This window comes from Drosophila innubila, assembly GCF_004354385.1.
Source record: "Drosophila innubila isolate TH190305 chromosome 2L unlocalized genomic scaffold, UK_Dinn_1.0 4_B_2L, whole genome shotgun sequence".
In the NCBI taxonomy this organism is placed as follows: domain Eukaryota; kingdom Metazoa; phylum Arthropoda; class Insecta; order Diptera; family Drosophilidae; genus Drosophila; species Drosophila innubila.
Genome location: NW_022995372.1, coordinates 25794960 through 25813098, shown reverse-complemented (window position 1 = coordinate 25813098; position 18139 = coordinate 25794960). Strand labels below are relative to the sequence as shown.

The 18139-nt window shown below is 34.5% G+C and overlaps 1 protein-coding gene across 2 annotated transcripts in view; it reads left to right on the top strand.

Moving 5' to 3' along the window:
* LOC117780447 (polypeptide N-acetylgalactosaminyltransferase 2) overlaps nucleotides 1-15524 on the top strand; it is a 32301-nt gene extending 16777 nt beyond the window's left edge. For both annotated transcript variants that reach the window (XM_034616984.1, XM_034616985.1), the window contains exons 3-7: nucleotides 11396-11862; nucleotides 11928-12094; nucleotides 13574-14261; nucleotides 14353-14525; nucleotides 15016-15524. In XM_034616984.1, coding sequence (XP_034472875.1) covers nucleotides 11396-11862; nucleotides 11928-12094; nucleotides 13574-14261; nucleotides 14353-14525; nucleotides 15016-15317 — 1797 coding nt within the window. In that variant the 3' untranslated portion in view covers nucleotides 15318-15524. The remainder of the gene's footprint in view (nucleotides 1-11395; nucleotides 11863-11927; nucleotides 12095-13573; nucleotides 14262-14352; nucleotides 14526-15015) is intronic.
* The last annotated feature ends 2615 nt before the right edge of the window (nucleotides 15525-18139 follow it).

The following is an 18139-nucleotide window of genomic DNA, read 5'->3' as shown; positions in this document are numbered from 1 at the left end:
CACAACAATTTGCAATTGTTGCTTTGGCCGCAATTTTGTTGTATGTGGCATCTTCCAACTTCATCTCGAGCTCAAGTTGCGCAACTCGCAACTTGAATTGCCACAATCACACGGCACCCCAAGACAGCTGAGAGTCTATTAGAGAGGAAGACAGCATTAAAGAGAAAGAGAAAGGTTGATTTACCTGTCCGCATAGGAGGTTTTCAATTAACCTCCGGGGCAAATAATCTGTCGAGCATCTCTCATATGACGGCCTCTTAATTGATAATAAATTTTTAATTATATTTACGAGCATTTATTTATTTATTTAGTTTGTGCTGTTCTTGTAGAGCATTGAACGCGTTAAGCGGTCATCAGATTGTAAACAGTTTTCATTGTTTGTACATAGACACACAATACATAAATTTACCATCGAAATACTCGAAATGCCAACTGTTTCTGCTTTTGGCCAACAAATTTGTATGTGGCTTATGCAAATTTTGGCGTTACTCGAAAAGGCAAGCAATTGATAGACAGCAAAATCTGATAAGCTCGATGATCAGCCATTGGCTTTGTACGCTTATAAACATTTATTATACCCTATAGGCAGAAATGTGAACTCTTAAAGGAATGTGTGAAGTGAAAGACGGAAGTAGACGAAATTCGCAATAATTGTTTTTTATGTGTGCAGCATAATAAAACAAAACTTACTTCACTTTTATGTATAAAATAAAATTAAATTAAATATAAGATATGATGACGAATAATAGAGATCTCGTTTCGAGATTGTTGTCAATGAGGATTTCTAAATTTTTTTTGAAAACCAAATTTAAATACTGCATTATGTTAAGTCGGATTTAGGAAATAAAGAGTATTTCCTGAAGAGTTAATTACTTTTCTTACTTCAAATAATTGTCAAAAAAAAATCATCAGCTTGAGCTTTCTTTAATATATTGCATGGAATACTTTGCTTTATTTTTAAAATCAAATTATTTGATTGCAAACAATCAACGTTCAAAAGTTAATGTGCCCCGAAGGGAACATCAAAATAATATCTAAAACTTAAAGCTGCGATTAATGTTGTCAGCTCTATAAACTTTGAGAAAATCTTCGCTTTTTCTGTATAGGAAATTACCCGTAGCCAAGATTTTGTATTTGTTAACGTGCCGCTAAAAGTTTAAACTTGCTACAGAGAAAATTAAAAAGAGAAATAGAGAAGTGAAGAAGTAATAAAATGAGAGTGCGAAGCTTTCGCCTGTTCGGAAATGTAACAAATAAAAGTTTTGTGATAAAAATCAACTAAAAAAAAGAAATAAGATATTTGGAATCCATTGTGCAAAGCTCTCGAAAACAGATTAAGTTGTAATAGAATTACCGTAGTTCGATGATTGATTTATATTTATGAGGCTGGAAAATAGTATTTTCAAAATACTCAGTATTGGATCTGAGCTGTAGAAATATAATAGAGAAAAAAAAAGAATATCTTGAAATGCTAAAAGTAGGCTTTGGAGTAATGTCAAGAAGTAAATTCATATGATAAAATTTACTATTGCTAAGGAAAACGAAACTAAATTTCCATTCCGTTAAAAAGTCGTCTAAATACCCGAATCAATTTAAAAACAACATGGAGAACTCTATGGATACCTCAACAAACGCAATGATAATGGACAATCTAAATGCCTTGACCATTGAAAGCGTCTCAGAATCAACGAATGAAATAGAACTCAATAAGAACAAGCTACTTAAAGAAAAGAACATGAACAATATAATGACGGGTATTCCTGGGGAACCCCATGAGCTCAATGTCAACGCGAATGAGTTCATCAAGAGTGAGAGTAACAGCTTTATTAATCCAAGTAAATTGAATGAAACTCACCGTATGAAACACTTGAGATTTCATACCTTGGCCCATATTGTTGTCTTGCTCCAGAAGAGTTTGGCCCATTCAAAGAATATGTCCGAGTATGTTGATGTTACCAACGATGTGAACTATTGGCGTGCTCTGGCCTTGACCCGTGGCGAGCAGATCGAAAGCTTTATGAATGTCATTGATTTGCAAAAGAAACGAATCGATTGCTTGGAACAAGATCTAAGCACATTGGTTCGTCTGGCACAGGAGACCCAAAAGATGCTATCCGATATCAGTCCCGAGAATCCTACTGATGGGCAATAAGATTTGATAGATCAAATAAAGCTCAAGCTACTTTTTAGTAATTATTTTAATATTGTCAACACTTTGGCCATGAATTTTAGCATCGAATAAAAAGTTCAAAATAGCACAATTATACTTATTCTTCGACAGAGGACAGATGTTGTCTTACCATCCTGTTATAATAGCACATTTAATAAGTTTTATCTTCGCCTTTTCTTTCTTTTTACGCTTTTCACATTTTCCTTTTTGGTTATCTTTATTTGCTTTATTTTCTCTGTTTTGATTAATTAGTGAAAATTTTCGCTGGAAATTTCTTTTTATGTTTCTTTCAATGATTTTAATTTGTTGCGTTTCGTTTGGTTAGCTTTTAGCCTCAGTTTCTGTTCGTTTTGTTACGTTTTCGTGTTTCTCATTTCATGTATGTCTCACTTTTTTTTATTTTATCTTAACTCTGTTGTGCAGTCTTCCAGCTGAATAATTTTCACATCATATTGTAGTTTCTATGTGGGACAGGCAGAGGCAGATAACTAACTTGAGCGAATGATTCAGTAATTGGAACGTATCAAATTTATTTTCACCCCAAGTGTCTCTTAGTTACAGCAAATAAAGAAAAAAAGACAATTTACTAATTATAAATTAAACTTCGATACAGCAAAATATAAAAAAATCGAAAATTATCTAAGCGTTTGTTAAAAATCTTATACCTGAAATTGGACACAAAACTAATTTTTTGGCTTACAGGCCGCATAAATTGAACTTCAATCGCAATTCGCAATTTAGTTGAGACCTTTCGATTCATGCTGCACATGACAAGAATTGAATATGCAACACAACCTCATCTACACTGATACTGACACTGACATTTGCCACATGTGGCATTGCGTTGTATGCGTCACCAACTACATACATCTGCAAAATAACAAACAAAATTCAATTAAAAACCTTTGCACGCCCAAAAATATTGGTTTAACAAAAGACAAAAGTATTTTGTCTTCTGCAGAGACAAATACCAAGAAAAACACACCCATTCACACGGACACACACACTCAAATTTACAATCACACACCCACACATCAAGAGAAAGAATAGCTGCAAAAGCAAATGAACCGTTGATGAAATTGGAAATAAGACATGACATGGGCACAAATTTCTGATAAGCTTTAAGCACTTAATTTGGCCCATTTGTTAAAACTATTTAAGATAGCTTAAAAAAGCTTTTCATCCGCTCTAGTATATCCTAAACACTAGTATATCATAGTATATCCAAAACACATCCTTTATTAAAATCATTTTGCAAGCTACGAACGCTAGACGGCCCTATAAAAAGCAGTTTCTTAAATAACGTTTATTATGTGATTATAATGAAATGTTTAACATTAATTGAAAACCTTGTAAGGCATTTGAAGGCATTCATCAGGTAATTTCAATCATTAATATCTATTGGACTTTACCTATGGTGGATACTCTGATTTCACTAACTGAGTGTCTTGATTATCATAAAAATTGTCCTACTTCATAAAAACTTTTAATTAGGTTGCAATAAGTGTCGGTTATCACACTAAAATTTGAATTTAGAAAGCCCATCTTGGTTTTAAGAACATTTCAAAAAAGACCAAGTTCTTATTTAAAGAATAAATGTAAAATTAAAATAAAAAGATAAAAATTATTTTTTATATTTATAATTTTCTTTTTAGACCGTGTTCTTAAAAAAAGAACAGGGGTCTATTGGGTTTGTTTTAACGAATGTGTGCGTAACAGGCAGAAGGAGGCGTGGCAGACCCTATAAAGTATATATACTCTTGATCTCTCTTGAACAATAGCCAAGTCGATATAGCAATGTCCGTCTGTCCGTCTGTCCGTCTGTCTGTCTGTCTGTCTGTATGAACACCTAGATCTCAGGGACTATAAGAGCTAGACATACCAAACTTGGGATGGTTAAAAAAATTTCATATCCAAATTATAAGAACAATTTAAAAGCTAGTGACACCAAAGTTTGTATGTAGATTCCTCTATATTGCAGGCAGATCAAACTTGTTTCTTTTTTTTGATCGGACCACAATATCATATAGCTGTCAAAGGACCGATCGGGTGAAAATCAAATCTTTGTATTTTATGAGATGTCATAACCAAACTTATAGAATATGCATTTAAGTTAGTCTTAAGCATCTTTACCGAAGTTGGTTCTAATCGGACAGCTATATCATATAGCTGTCATAGGACCGATCGGTCGAAAATCAAGTCTAAGAATGAAAATCTTTTTTCCATTATTAGTTTTTGCATAGTAAGTACGGGTTTCTCCGACAGTCGAGTATGCTCGACTGTAGCACCGGCCCACTAGTTTTCATTTTATTCTGTATTAGTAATTATATTAATGTTAATTTAATTTGTTACGAGTGGGATTCGAACCGGCGCCTACTGCTTCACAACTGAAGCGGTTTCTTTGACCAGAGCTCCACGGGGCCACCATTTGTTTGATACGAAATAGTACATATTAAACTTTCCTAACAATTTAAGATTTTTATTCTTGCATTAAAAACTTTGATTTTTTAGGATAATATTCTTAGTATTAGTAATTTTGTCTAAAAATGTTCTTATTTTAAAATGAATATTCCTGATTTTAAAAGTTGGTCTTATTTTTCAGTGTATATGTACCGATTATCGATATATCTAGTAGATTGTCGTCACGTGGCGTATCGACGTACCGCCACAATATTATCTGCTAAGGGCCCTTTATAAACCTATATGTCAAACTATGATAAACTTGACAATAGCCTACACAAAAAAAATTATATGTCTGTAATATCGCCTCCTCTGTTGATACAAATCATGATTAGCAGGTATGTTCCAGAAATCTCTAGAGATTTTTAAGAGAACAACCATTCAAAATGTCTGTGTTCCTTAAATGTCAGAAATCTACTTTTTCCAAACATATTTTCGAAGTCAAAAAAAATCTTCTACCTCAAATTTACTTCCAGTTTCAACAATATTATTAGGTTTTGGAATATTTTATTTAATTAACACATTAATTAAAAATGTACTTTTTACATTTTTATTTGTTTTAAAAATAATTTAATTCAGTTCAATAAATATTACATTTTGTCAAGCTTTCCAGAATGTTTTTAGACATTTGAAAGCAATGGTTACTTGTTTTGAGGAGAACTAACAAATGCTATTCGGTTGCTTATGCTCTGTTAAAGATTTGTAAAACACGTTAGTATACATATATTGTAGTGCTAAATATACTACCCTATAAATCACACTTTTTATAAACTCATAGCATTGAAATGCTTTGCACAATTCCATATGTTTCAAACTGAAAGCCATAATCAACTAGTCGGCCGGTGCTACAGTCGAGCATACTCGACTGTCGGAGACCCCGTACTTACTATCCAAAATCAGTCACTTCTAAAAACTAAATAATATTTAAGATTACCATAAACTCTTATATATTAAATATACTTATAGCATATATGCCTTAGAGTCTTATGTTTAACACTATTTAATAACACTAGTCACACTAATTATCTTAAAATGGAACACTTGGTAGCACAACAAAATCAAATTTCAAAATCACTTGTACACAGCGCACAAAAGAGTTGAAAAGAGTCAGTTTAAAGTCAAATAGACATACATATGCATTAATCATTAGGAAGAGCAGGACATCCATATGTGCAATTCAAAGATCTGTTAAGTGCACTCATACATACATATGTTGGCACGCGCCAAAACAAAAGAAGTTTCTAGCTAAGCATTCATATATATAAACATGCGTTTATGCATATTTGGCTATGTTAAGCATAAGTGAAACCTAAACAGAGAATAAATTAAAACTGCATGTTAAACATGCTAAATTTTAAATCAAATAGTAAAATAATTGAAAACCAAAAAAGACAAATTTACTAAAACATAAATTTACACAGTAAATTTATAATAAACATGAAATTAACATAGAATTTTAACTTAACGTTTATATAAATACCAATGTAAAATTATTTAAATGAAATTTTTAAACATGTATTCAATATTAAATGTCAGTATAACATTCATAAATAACAATTTCAATAAATTGTAAAATTAAAAAAAAAGCTTAAATTCAGCTGGAAAAAGTTGTTCCTGCCGGGAATCAGACCCGCGACAAAATTGCAAAATTTTCAAAGACAAAGGCTCAAAGTGTTGAGCCACTCTCACTTATGTCTTTATCCTCCTAAATGGCCATATTGCTTGTTTTAGTGCTCAATTAAAAGTAAAAGAAATAATTTATATTTTAACATTTAATGTTAATATTACATTTTAAATAAGCACTGAGTTTGTTTTAATACAAAATGAAATTGAATTCGAACATAAATAAATTAAAAATCTTTCGCCCACGGCAGGACTCGAACCCACGAGCACTGTCCGACTCCGCGACTCACCACACTGCGCCACCGAAGCTCACGTCTGAATGGACGCCAATTTGTTATATAATATGTTAATATAAATTTTTTGTTTTATCAAGATATTCAAGTTTTAATTACTGCCAACGCGCCATCAACGAATTTAACAGCAAAATTTATTATTTAAATATCTTCGCTATTTACTGTGCGATCAAAATGAAATTTTCAGCAAAAATTTAGGACAATTATATCTTGATCTGTGCAAAATCTGGAATTTCTGGCTTTCAAAATGCTCTTATAATTTGGATATGAAATTTTCAATGTCGATTTGCAGGCGGTTAAGGGGGCGTGGCTGATTTTTGAAACAAACTTGATCTGCCTGCAGTATAGAGGAACCTACATACCAAGTTTGGTGTCTCTAGCTCTTATAGTCTCCGAGATCTAGGTTTTCATACAGACAGACAGACAGACGGACAGACAGACAGACAGACAGACAGACAGACGGACATTGCTATATCGACTCGACTATTGATGCTGATCAAGAATATATATACTTTATAGGGTCTGCCACGCCTCCTTCTACCTGTTACGCACATATTCGGTAAAACAAACCCAATAGACCCCTGTACTTTTTTTAAGTACGGGGTCTAAAAACGACAACATCAATGATATTAGAGCACGAGACATTGAACTCAAACATTGAACTTTAAGCAAGCTGCATAAAAAATGACATAAAAAAAAAAAACAAATCCATTTGTGGCAACTTGTTGCTGTCTGCGAGCAAAACCCATATCGAAAGTCGACGTTGTTGTAATTGCCGTTGTTGTTGTTGTTGATTGACAAATGACACAGTTTTGAGAAGAGCATGAAGAAAATGACGCAGTGTAGGTCAAAAAATATATTTAAGTGTATCGATTGATTGATCGGGTGTTTGACAAAACGGTGGCAACATTAGCGTCGTGGATAAATGTGCATCGAGTGTGGTGCAAATTTGGCTCAAGTCCAAATATCACGTTCGCTGAACAGCTAAAGCATATATCACATAACTTTTGATAGAAAGTTGGACACTAAGGAAAACTGTTTGCTATTTATAGGTTGCCACATGAGACTTGGCACACACATTAGAATATATTGATATACTAGTATCGTTATTATAAACACGCACACAAACTTTGCCAATTCCTTCATAAAATGTAATGTTATGAGGCTTAATAAATCTTATGCAATGTTTCGGGAGCTGCCACACACATTTGATTTATGGCTAATTAGCAGCAGTAACAAGTTAATAACCAATATTGGTTGTGCTAACCTAAGGGTTGAGGTTGAAGTTCACATTATTTTGTTCTTGTCTTCAAAATGGGCATAATGATCTGGACAAATAAGCCGATTACCCGTTTGAGCCTGTTTGTATTTGCCCTGAACATATTGTTGCGAAACCAATCATTGACCATAAATCCCTCTCATTCACAGCATAAATCCCTTCATCCCTCCCATATCCATCACTCTCTCCACAATGCAAACAATGGAACTAATTAAGTTACACATGACCGAAGAGCAAAGGCAAAAACGACAAATCGAATGGCAAAATTGAAACTGTTTCAATAGCAAACGGATGGCAGAGTGTACACGGCGGAGGGAAAAGGGAATAAGGGGGAACCTTGTCACATATGCATACCCTATACCTATATTTCACTTACGGCAACCATGATAAGCAGCGTACTATTTCATGGCTGAGGCATTGTGTGCATGTGGCGTATACGCAATGTGCGTACAAATCACTATTCATATGATTGTGTACAGAATATTGAAACAACGTTCAATTTCTTGTTCTGTTTGTTTCAGAAAACATAAGATGTGTTATAATTCACAGAGAAAGTTAGCATGAAACAAACAGTTGGACTCAACAAACATTATTATTGAAACTTGATCAAAATCAGACGTAAGCATCAAAAAAACTGTCCAGTTTGGATTGTTATTTGAAAATCATTTTTGATTTAGTCTATTTATTATTTTGAACAAAATTAAAAAAATAACTGTGAGCTACAGACATTCTAAAAATACTTCCCTTGAATAAAGTTTACTATTTGTCTATAAAATCAAGCTCCCTACAGTCGAGCAAAAAATCTTCACAATTTGAAAATGCAACTATCAATTTAAAACATTATTGCGATGAATTAATAAAAGTATTTATTTAATGGAAAGTTTATTGCAGCCTGATTGAGTCACAAACTGACTTCCAATGCTTCTTTTGATCGCCGATTTGAACAGAAACATGAGAAGTTAGCTTAGTTTGTTTGGAGCAACTACAAAATGTGTGTAATTTAGTAACTGTTGTCAAGTTAGACAAACTATTATCAGACTAACTAGTTAATCTTCATTTACGAATAAATTAACAAGCCTCCAAGTTGTATATATTTTGAAAATACAAAGCGTATTCAATCTTCGTTAAGCCAAATTGCAGTTGTTCTCTTCTCTGATTTTCCATTTTATCTTTCTTTTTTGTCTCCTTTGTTATCTGCATATAACACATATAACATGGTCTTCTCCTTTTTCTACTCCTCATTCTTGGCTGATTCCACCAGCTTTGGCTGTCCATCACTTTGGCTAAATGCATAAAGGCACAAAAAACTAGCTCAGCCTGTAATTAATAATAATAACAAAAGTCTTCTCAGTTTTATGTGTGTGTGTGTGTGTGTGTTCCACATAAGCTGCAACAACAATAAGAAGAATTACTTTGGTGGCATGGATATTAGAGCAAATTAAATAAAAGAAAATAACTATTTGTATTTGAATAATAATAAACCCTAATTTTGGTTGATAGAATATTGAAATTTGATTGTAAATTTGGCTCAACAATTTGGTTAAAAATGTTTTGTTGGATTTGCTTTTAAGCTCAATTGAATTTCAGCATTCAATCTCGATTGATTTGCATTGCAGAACAGCTTAAGAGCTTCGTGCAGCAGCTTAAAAGGACAATGACAACAATGAGTACAAAATTGTGACTTACGGAAGGCAACCTTGAGACATGACCCCTCAAATCCAACCTCCCCCTTCTTACTATCAATTGTCTGGATGACAGACAACAGTCTATTGAAATTTTTGCCGCTTGTCACATAACTCGACACTTAAGACCATTTTAAATATTTAACAATGCAGACACGTCGCAAAAAGTACCAAGAAGAGGTTGGAAGTCCTTCATCTATCACCTCTTGAATGTGCTGAAAGTCTTCGAGTTCGGTTTGGATTTGACTTATAAAAAATGCGTTCGAAATAACGTTAAAAGGGGCACGTATCGTGCGAATCGAAGGAATAAAGGCGAAACCAAAACGGAAGTTGAATTTGAAAACGTGCCGGACTTTCGTTTTAAAATTAAAAACACGCATTCGCCGCGTATAACAAATGAGGGTCTACTCAAGCATTTTGGCACATAAATCTATGTTTGCCAAATGCAAAAGCATGACAAATGGATTGAATGCAAAACACAATTAATATACGAATCATGGGCAATGACCAACTGACCAAATGATCCTTTCCCTCTCCATCTCTCGCTCTCTCCTTTACTGAGAGTGAAAGGCGAGTAAAAGTCTGTCAATCTTTGGCCTTCTTAAATCATCTCAACAACAAAAATAACAATAACAATCCATCATCAGTTAAGTCTGAAAGTTTTCTCCAAAAGACCTAAATGGCAGTTTATTCTACGGGCTCTATTTATTTCGTCTACGGCTTCTGTTACTTTTCTTTTCCCCATTTTCTTGAGTTTATTTCCCTACTCATATGGCATTAATTTTCCAATATTCCTTTGCTATTTATAACATTTGCATTATATTTATAAATTCAAGCAAATTCGGTACAAGTCTTTATTTGTCTGTACCCTATGGGATTTGGCAAGGACTTACCCATTTTTCTTTATTTGCTTTTCACGGATAGCAGGATTAGAGATGCGCGTGCATGGATTTATAAAGTTTTCGAACGAAAAAAAAGATTTTTAAAATGTGTTAAAACACAAACTGACAAGCAAATAAAAGTTCTTTAACCCTTAACCAAGTACAAGAACAAAATATTCCATAAAAAAAATATGATGGATACATAGCGTGACTAAAGAGTCCTGACACCAACTGGATAAAGGACATTCTTATAGTCATTTCAGTTCAAGCGATTTGAAGAATTTTGTTTTGTTTTTACGATATGTTCTTTGAGGGTTCATTGAAGGCCGCATCCTTTCGTTGATATTCCTTAATATACAGATATTATGAGATCTACTATATTTTTTCCTAAAACAATAAGACAATCAATTGCAAATAAACAGAGTATCGAGGCTCTTAAATGACTGATGAAATTAAGCAATTTCCTACGCTTTATATTCAATACTTAAGATTTTTGATCTAGGTCAACCCATGTGTTACCCATCAGGATATCTCGAAAGATCTCAACCCAACTCTGTAAAAAACTTTTTATTCATATTTATATTTTCAGTCTATCACATTGGAAAGTTTCTTAAACATTGTTTTGCCTTTGGGAAACCTTGTCAACTGGGTCAAGCTTTTGGTCCCATTGCCATTTATAGATTATTAATATTTGAAACAACAGAAAAAAAAAGCATGAAACTGGCTTAAAAACTCTTGTTGTTTTACACGTATTGTTCAGTTCGCTTTTAGCCATAATTCTGCCTCTAGCGTGTAAAGTTTTTCTGCAAGTTTAATCCGCTCTAATCCTGTACACTCTCCACTCCCATGTCGACCCCTGTCCTCCCATGTTTTCAGTTGAGTTGAGTTATTGCCACGCTGGGGCGTCAGCAATGTGGCGGAGATTAAAGAAATAAATTAAATGTGGCAACGTTTTCTCACACTCCCTCACTCTATCTCTCTCTCCCTCTCTCTTTGTGCTTTTTTAGGTGGAAAATCGAGCGTTGCGACTACGTGAGGTGGCAACAGCGATGCAACAATACCAGGACGATGTATCGGCTGGAGCATCAACAGCTCGACAATGGGCACCAGCTGCCAATTCGGGCATACGAGTGTCTGGCGGGGGCAGCGGGGCAGACGATCCCGGCGGCAATGTCATTTTAATCGGCTCCGTTAAGGATTTCGAACGCAATGCGGTCCATGGCCTCAAGTTGAATGGCATTGTCGCTCTCGAGGAAACTTCCCAGGGCAGCAGCACCGGACCCCTCGCCGGACGCCTGGTCATGGGACCGAGTGCCCGGAGCGGCAGCGAAGTCGAATATTTCGATGAGGCAGGCTACATACGTGGAGGGGGACTGCGCAGCGGAGAGGATCCCTATATCAGGAATCGTTTCAATCAGGAAGCCAGCGATGCTTTGCCCAGTAATCGTGAAATACCCGACACAAGGAATCCCATGTAAGTAGGATTTGCATGCGATAAACTCTGGACTAAAGAGACTAATGGAACTCCATCAAATTTAGGTGCCGCACGAGAAAGTATCGCGAGGACCTCCCAGAGACAAGTGTCATCATTACCTTCCACAATGAGGCGAGGTCGACGCTGCTGCGAACCATTGTCAGTGTCCTTAATCGCAGCCCTGAGCATTTAATACGTGAAATTGTGCTTGTGGATGATTACAGTGACCATCGTAAGTAATACCACAGCAGTTAAGCAAATAAACCTGCATAAATTCTCCTGGGTGAAAATGGATAAAGATATTTAACATCATTATAAATATAATTTTTTATTTTTATTTCACTTGATTATTTAATTTTAAGTAAAACTAACTCCTACAGGTGGAAAATGGGTTGGAAAACTTCATAGCCATTTAAGATGGCTAAGTGGTAAATAAGAACTTCTACTCTTTCGAGCGATGACTGACTGCTTTATAATTCACTGTTTAGGTAATACTGAGAGCAACCCACACCCTCGGTAGGAAAGTGTGTGGCAAACTAAAATATTTAGATTAGAAGCTTTAAAATCACCTATCATCTGCTAACAATAATTACTACCAAATTAAATCGAAAGATCCTTTTGGTGAAATGGTGGTCAAATTATTTAATTACTCAGATACAACTTTTAATGTATTTTCTATCGGTCGTAAACAAATTTGCGGATTCACTTTTCCAGTTCCCACAGATTAAGATAAAACAAGTGGGAAAGGCTATAGTCGAGATCCCGACTATAGGACACACGTTACTTATTTCAATATATATAAAAATACTTTATATATGTGCAATTCAGTGGGATAATAGATACTATTACAAGGTAACGTTAAACACCATAAAAACTGTATTACCTTCAAAACTGTGGTTGTGGTGGTTTTTCTCGATTTGTGGCGGCGAAACAGGGCGTGGCTTTAATTTGAAACAAACTTGATCTGCGTGGGGCTTATAGAAATCTGTGTGCCAAATTTGGTAACTCTATCTCTTTTAGTCTCTGAAATCCTTTGGCTTATAACATACAGACAAACAGACAGTTTTTCGCGATTTGCGGGGGTAGAAAAGGGCGTGTCAAAAAGTTAAAACAAACTTGACCTGAGTCTGTGTGTGAAAGTTTGGTATCTCTATCTCTTATGTTATAGTCTCTGAGATCTAGACGACCACACAGAAGGACAGACAGAGTAACGTGTATAGTGATGCTGAAAACTGAAGTATTTAATCATATTCAGAAACTTAAATCTCAGATCTCAACTATTATTATTACAGTTTGTACGCTTCCCTTGGGTGCAAATAAATAAATAATGAATTGTTAATTAATGGGGTAATTTTTTAAATATTGAAATAAAAAGACAGAATATGTTTCTTTTATCTTGGGTTTATTTATCGACATATGTTAGTTGATATGCAACTTTTGTGCCTACTTAAAATCTTTGAGTTTTTTTTTTTGATGCACAAGTCGTAACGACCCCGACCATGAATACCCGTTACTTATTTCAATACTACTGCATACTTTTGGGTGCTCGTATTGCGTTAATTAGACCCCGTACTTAATTGCAAAACTGCAAATAATGTACACTTTGAAACTTGCATTGAAAATAATGATATTCATTTTTCCCTGCTTAAGCTTAATGCTCTCCTGGAAGTCATTGAATATGCCTAAAATGTCGATTTCTTCATGTTTCTAGCTGAGGATGGTCTTGAGCTGGCGAAGATCGATAAGGTGCGGATCATTCGCAACGATAAGCGTGAGGGATTGGTGAGATCACGAGTACGTGGAGCAGATGCGGCTGTGAGCAGCGTGTTGACCTTCCTCGACAGCCACGTGGAGTGCAATGAGCAGTGGCTGGAGCCATTGCTGGAAAGGGTGCGAGAGGATCCCACTCGGGTGGTTTGTCCCGTCATCGATGTGATTAGCATGGACAACTTTCAGTATATTGGCGCCTCGGCGGATCTGCGTGGTGGCTTTGATTGGAATCTGATCTTCAAGTGGGAATATCTTAGTCCAACTGAGCGTGCAGCTCGTCACAATGATCCAACCACGGCAATAAGAACACCAATGATTGCCGGAGGTTTGTTTGTCATTGATAAGGCCTATTTCAATAAACTGGGCAAATACGACATGAAAATGGATGTATGGGGCGGCGAGAATCTGGAGATATCGTTCCGAGTCTGGCAATGTGGTGGCAGTCTCGAAATCATACCCTGTAGTCGGGTGGGTCACGTGTTCCGCAAGCGTCATCCCTACACCTTCCCCGGCGGAAGTGGAAATGTGTTTGCCAGAAATACACGAAGAGCCGCCGAAGTTTGGATGGATGACTACAAACAGCACTACTACAATGCGGTTCCCCTGGCCAAGAATATTCCATTTGGCAAGTGAGTAAAGAGTTGACTTGATCCATAACTGCCCTTCTTTATCCATCTCTTCTTCGTCTTCTCCTCTTTTTCTTTTTCGTTTGATCCTCAGCATTGACGATCGTTTGGCTTTGAAGGAGAAATTGCACTGCAAACCGTTTAAATGGTATCTGGAGAACGTATATCCCGATCTGCAAGCACCCGAGCCACAGGAGGTGGGCCAATTTAGACAGGATCAGACCGAATGCTTGGATACAATGGGTCATTTAATAGACGGCACTGTGGGTGAGTAACACAAAATTACAAGTGAATTACTAAAAACACAGTCGTGAAATTTTCAATTTTTTAAAATACCAACACCTATTTCTGCATTAACCTATACTTACTTATTGATTAATTAATTAAAGCTTTATCATTGCCGCTACAACACTAGATAAATCAAAAAAAATTCCCAAAATAAAATATATCTCAAAATTTTGTTTTAAAAGCAAGGCTGCAAGCTCCCAAAATTTTTGTAAAATTTCGGTTCGGTTGTTAGACTTAGGTTCGGTTCGCGAACTGGTTTAAATACCTCCTGAACCCAGGGTTTGGGTTCGAAACTTGGTTTATTTTAATAAAAATAAAATTATGATTGCTTAAAATGTTTCTTGTTTTTGTATTTTAACACTATAAACAAGACTATGAAACAATAATCTATTTGGAATTTTAATATGATATTTTTTCTAATTTTTTAACATATTGGATCGGTTACTTGTCTTCTCTTTTCACCTTGCAGGTCTCTTCCCCTGTCACAATACGGGCGGCAATCAGGAATGGGCATTCTCGAAACGCGGCGAAATCAAGCACGACGATCTCTGCCTGACTCTGGTGCAGTTCTCACGTGGTTCTCAAGTAGTGCTCAAGTCATGCGATGATACGGAGAATCAACGCTGGATTATGCGAGATGGTGGCTTAGTGCGGCACCACAAGATCAACGTTTGCCTGGATACGAGGGATCACAACGAGCAGGGAATAAGTGCACAGCGTTGCAATTCGGCTTTGTCAACACAGCGCTGGAATTTCACCAAATATGCGTGAGAGAAGTGAACCAAATAAACGACCAACTAAATTCAATTGTTTTTGACACAAAAAAAAAAAGAAAGAACCTACAAGGAGTGCGGAAAAATGTGGCTTCCATTGAGGCATTCTTCTTTGAACTGGAATTGGAGCTGGCGGTTCGTGATATTTGTGAATGTTTATATGTATGCTACCTACTCGGATATTATAATGATGATTATGATGTTGTATGTGGTTTCCATGTGTTTAAACACACACAAACAGAAACACAACACACACATACATACATACACAAAACAACAACAAGTATAAGTTACAACTATGATATTTAAGTTAAAAGTTGATGTGTATGAGTCAAGTTGTTGGAGAATTGAGAACTCGCACATATTTTTATTCCCAGAGAGGTGTGTGTGTGACTTGAAGATGGACATAAGAAAAAAACACCTACTTAGACTGATTAATTTTTGTATGTATATGTATATGTCATGAAGTATTTAAAAAATATATAAACTACATACATATATATTAACCTTTGGAAGCTGCTTAAACAACAACAGTCTTAACTATATAATTTGTAATTAACTCAACTCATTCCCCCCAAAGTCAATTAACATTGAAAACTAATCATCTATATAGCCCAACAAAAACAATAACACGTAGATGAACAGCAACAAAATTTAAGAAAAATTCTATCTAAACTGTCTATGTAATCCAATGAAGTTCAGAGTCTTCTATCCCTATGACGATGAAAAAGGCAAAGAAAGTAAAGAAAACAAAAGAAATGTTATCATTAGTTTTAGTTTTAAATTTAAGTATGATACGAGTACATTTAAAAATGTATAAACAACAACAATTTAAATGTATATAAAATTATTATTTTAAATTTTTACAAATGCCAAAACATTAACTGAATTAAATTTTCAAATATTATTTCCAACATTTGAAATAAGGACGCAAGATACATTCATAGCACTCTCATTTATTTACAAAATTTGAATCACTTAGAATTTCTAGTTAACATACATACACACACACACGTACACATACTCACAGACACACTCACAGCTATCATTTTATTTGTTTTTCTTTTGAGTTTTTTGCTTTTGTTAAAATGAATTTTATCATTTGTACAATAAATTTATGCCAATTTTACATTCCATTTTTATTTGTATTTAAAGTGCTTTATATTGTTAAATTTGATGAGTTTTTCTGTTGATGTGTGCAAAAGAATTTTATGTAGTTTTTATATGTTAAAAACAATGAAACGAAAAACCGAATAAAACCAAATATTGTATGATTGTTTGTACTCTCTCCAGAGTACAGTGCGTAAACTTAGTAAATTGAAACTCACATTAATGAAATTTTAATTTACATGAAATTAAAATGAATAAAAAAATGAAAAACAATTATAATAGACAACTACATTTATTTTCTAACTGAAAAAGCTCAAAGGTGCATAAACTCGCTTTGTACCACACAGCGTATACTTTATGTAATTGCTCTCGCGGGGGAATGGATGAGGAAAGTTAGAACTGTGCTGACCCGTAAGTACATGAAATCTGTCAAGTGCTAAGTACAAGTTTTCATCTCGTACTACATATAAGTAGTATTATTATAAAGGGGAAACATATAGGTTAAACGACACATCCTTAACATTCGCATTCCTCTGCTTCAACTCGAATATTTTTCCCACATTGCGTATACTACACGTTGAGATGTAAAAATAAAAAACGAGTTCGTTGCGCTAATTTTGTCATTTGAAAAGGTAAAGTAAGTCAACGTAAAAAAAGCTGCAGAGCGAGCGAGACAGAAGCATAACAAAATACGACAGGACAGTCCGGGTGAGGCACTTTAAATTATATGGGCGGATGTGGGTGTGGCAACGGTTGGGAAACAGCGTTTACATGCGCAGCATAGAGCATAACATAAAATAAAGTGTCATGCTCGTATTCCTTAGCTTCAACACGGAGATAAACAAAATGATTCGCTGGAAATTCCAGAAAACATTTGCATCTTCAAATCGCCAAATGGAATTCAAGTAGATTTATGAATAAATTAAATTCTTTTTTAATTAATTTTTACTCTCTTGCTTTGATAAAAAAAATTGATTAAATAATTAAAATTAAATTTTAACCTTAATAAAAAAATACCTTTTTTTTTGGTTTTAAAAATAGGAAATTAAAGTTTTATTAAATTATTATTTTAAATGAGAGTTAAAATTAATATTAATAACTAATATAACTCTTATTTAGGTTCCTGCCCTGCTCTAAGAAATACAAATTTCCTGAAACTATTATTAGTATGGTCGAAAGCTTCCGTTTCCTTAGAATAATTGGTTATTAGTTCGCCTCAAAAAAGTATACAATTAAATGCAAATTTTATTACATAAAAATTAGGATGAACTGCAATCATCTTAAAAAAATCAATAATCTTATTAAAATCATTAATAGTATTTACTTCCGATAAAAGCTTAAAATGTTTGTTAAAAAGTCGTTTATAAATCACGTTAAAAAGAAAATAATTAAGTTGATATTCTATCAATCTAAACTCAATTAAAAGCAGTCGATAACCATAAATCATGGTAGAAGTACTATATATACATTTAAGTTATCAATAGATCCGCCTGAACTTATGTTTATAGACACCTTAAAAACACATTAAAATTCAATTGAAATTCAACCAAATTTAATTTCAGAACCATTCGAACTTATTGTGTAGAATTAATATTGATAGTGGCAACTAGTTAAAAAAGTTTTTTTTAAATAACTTTAAAAATAAAAGAGTTGAGACTCAAGCGATATTTAAATTGAGAACAAGCTTATCTCTGCTCGGGACATCTCTAG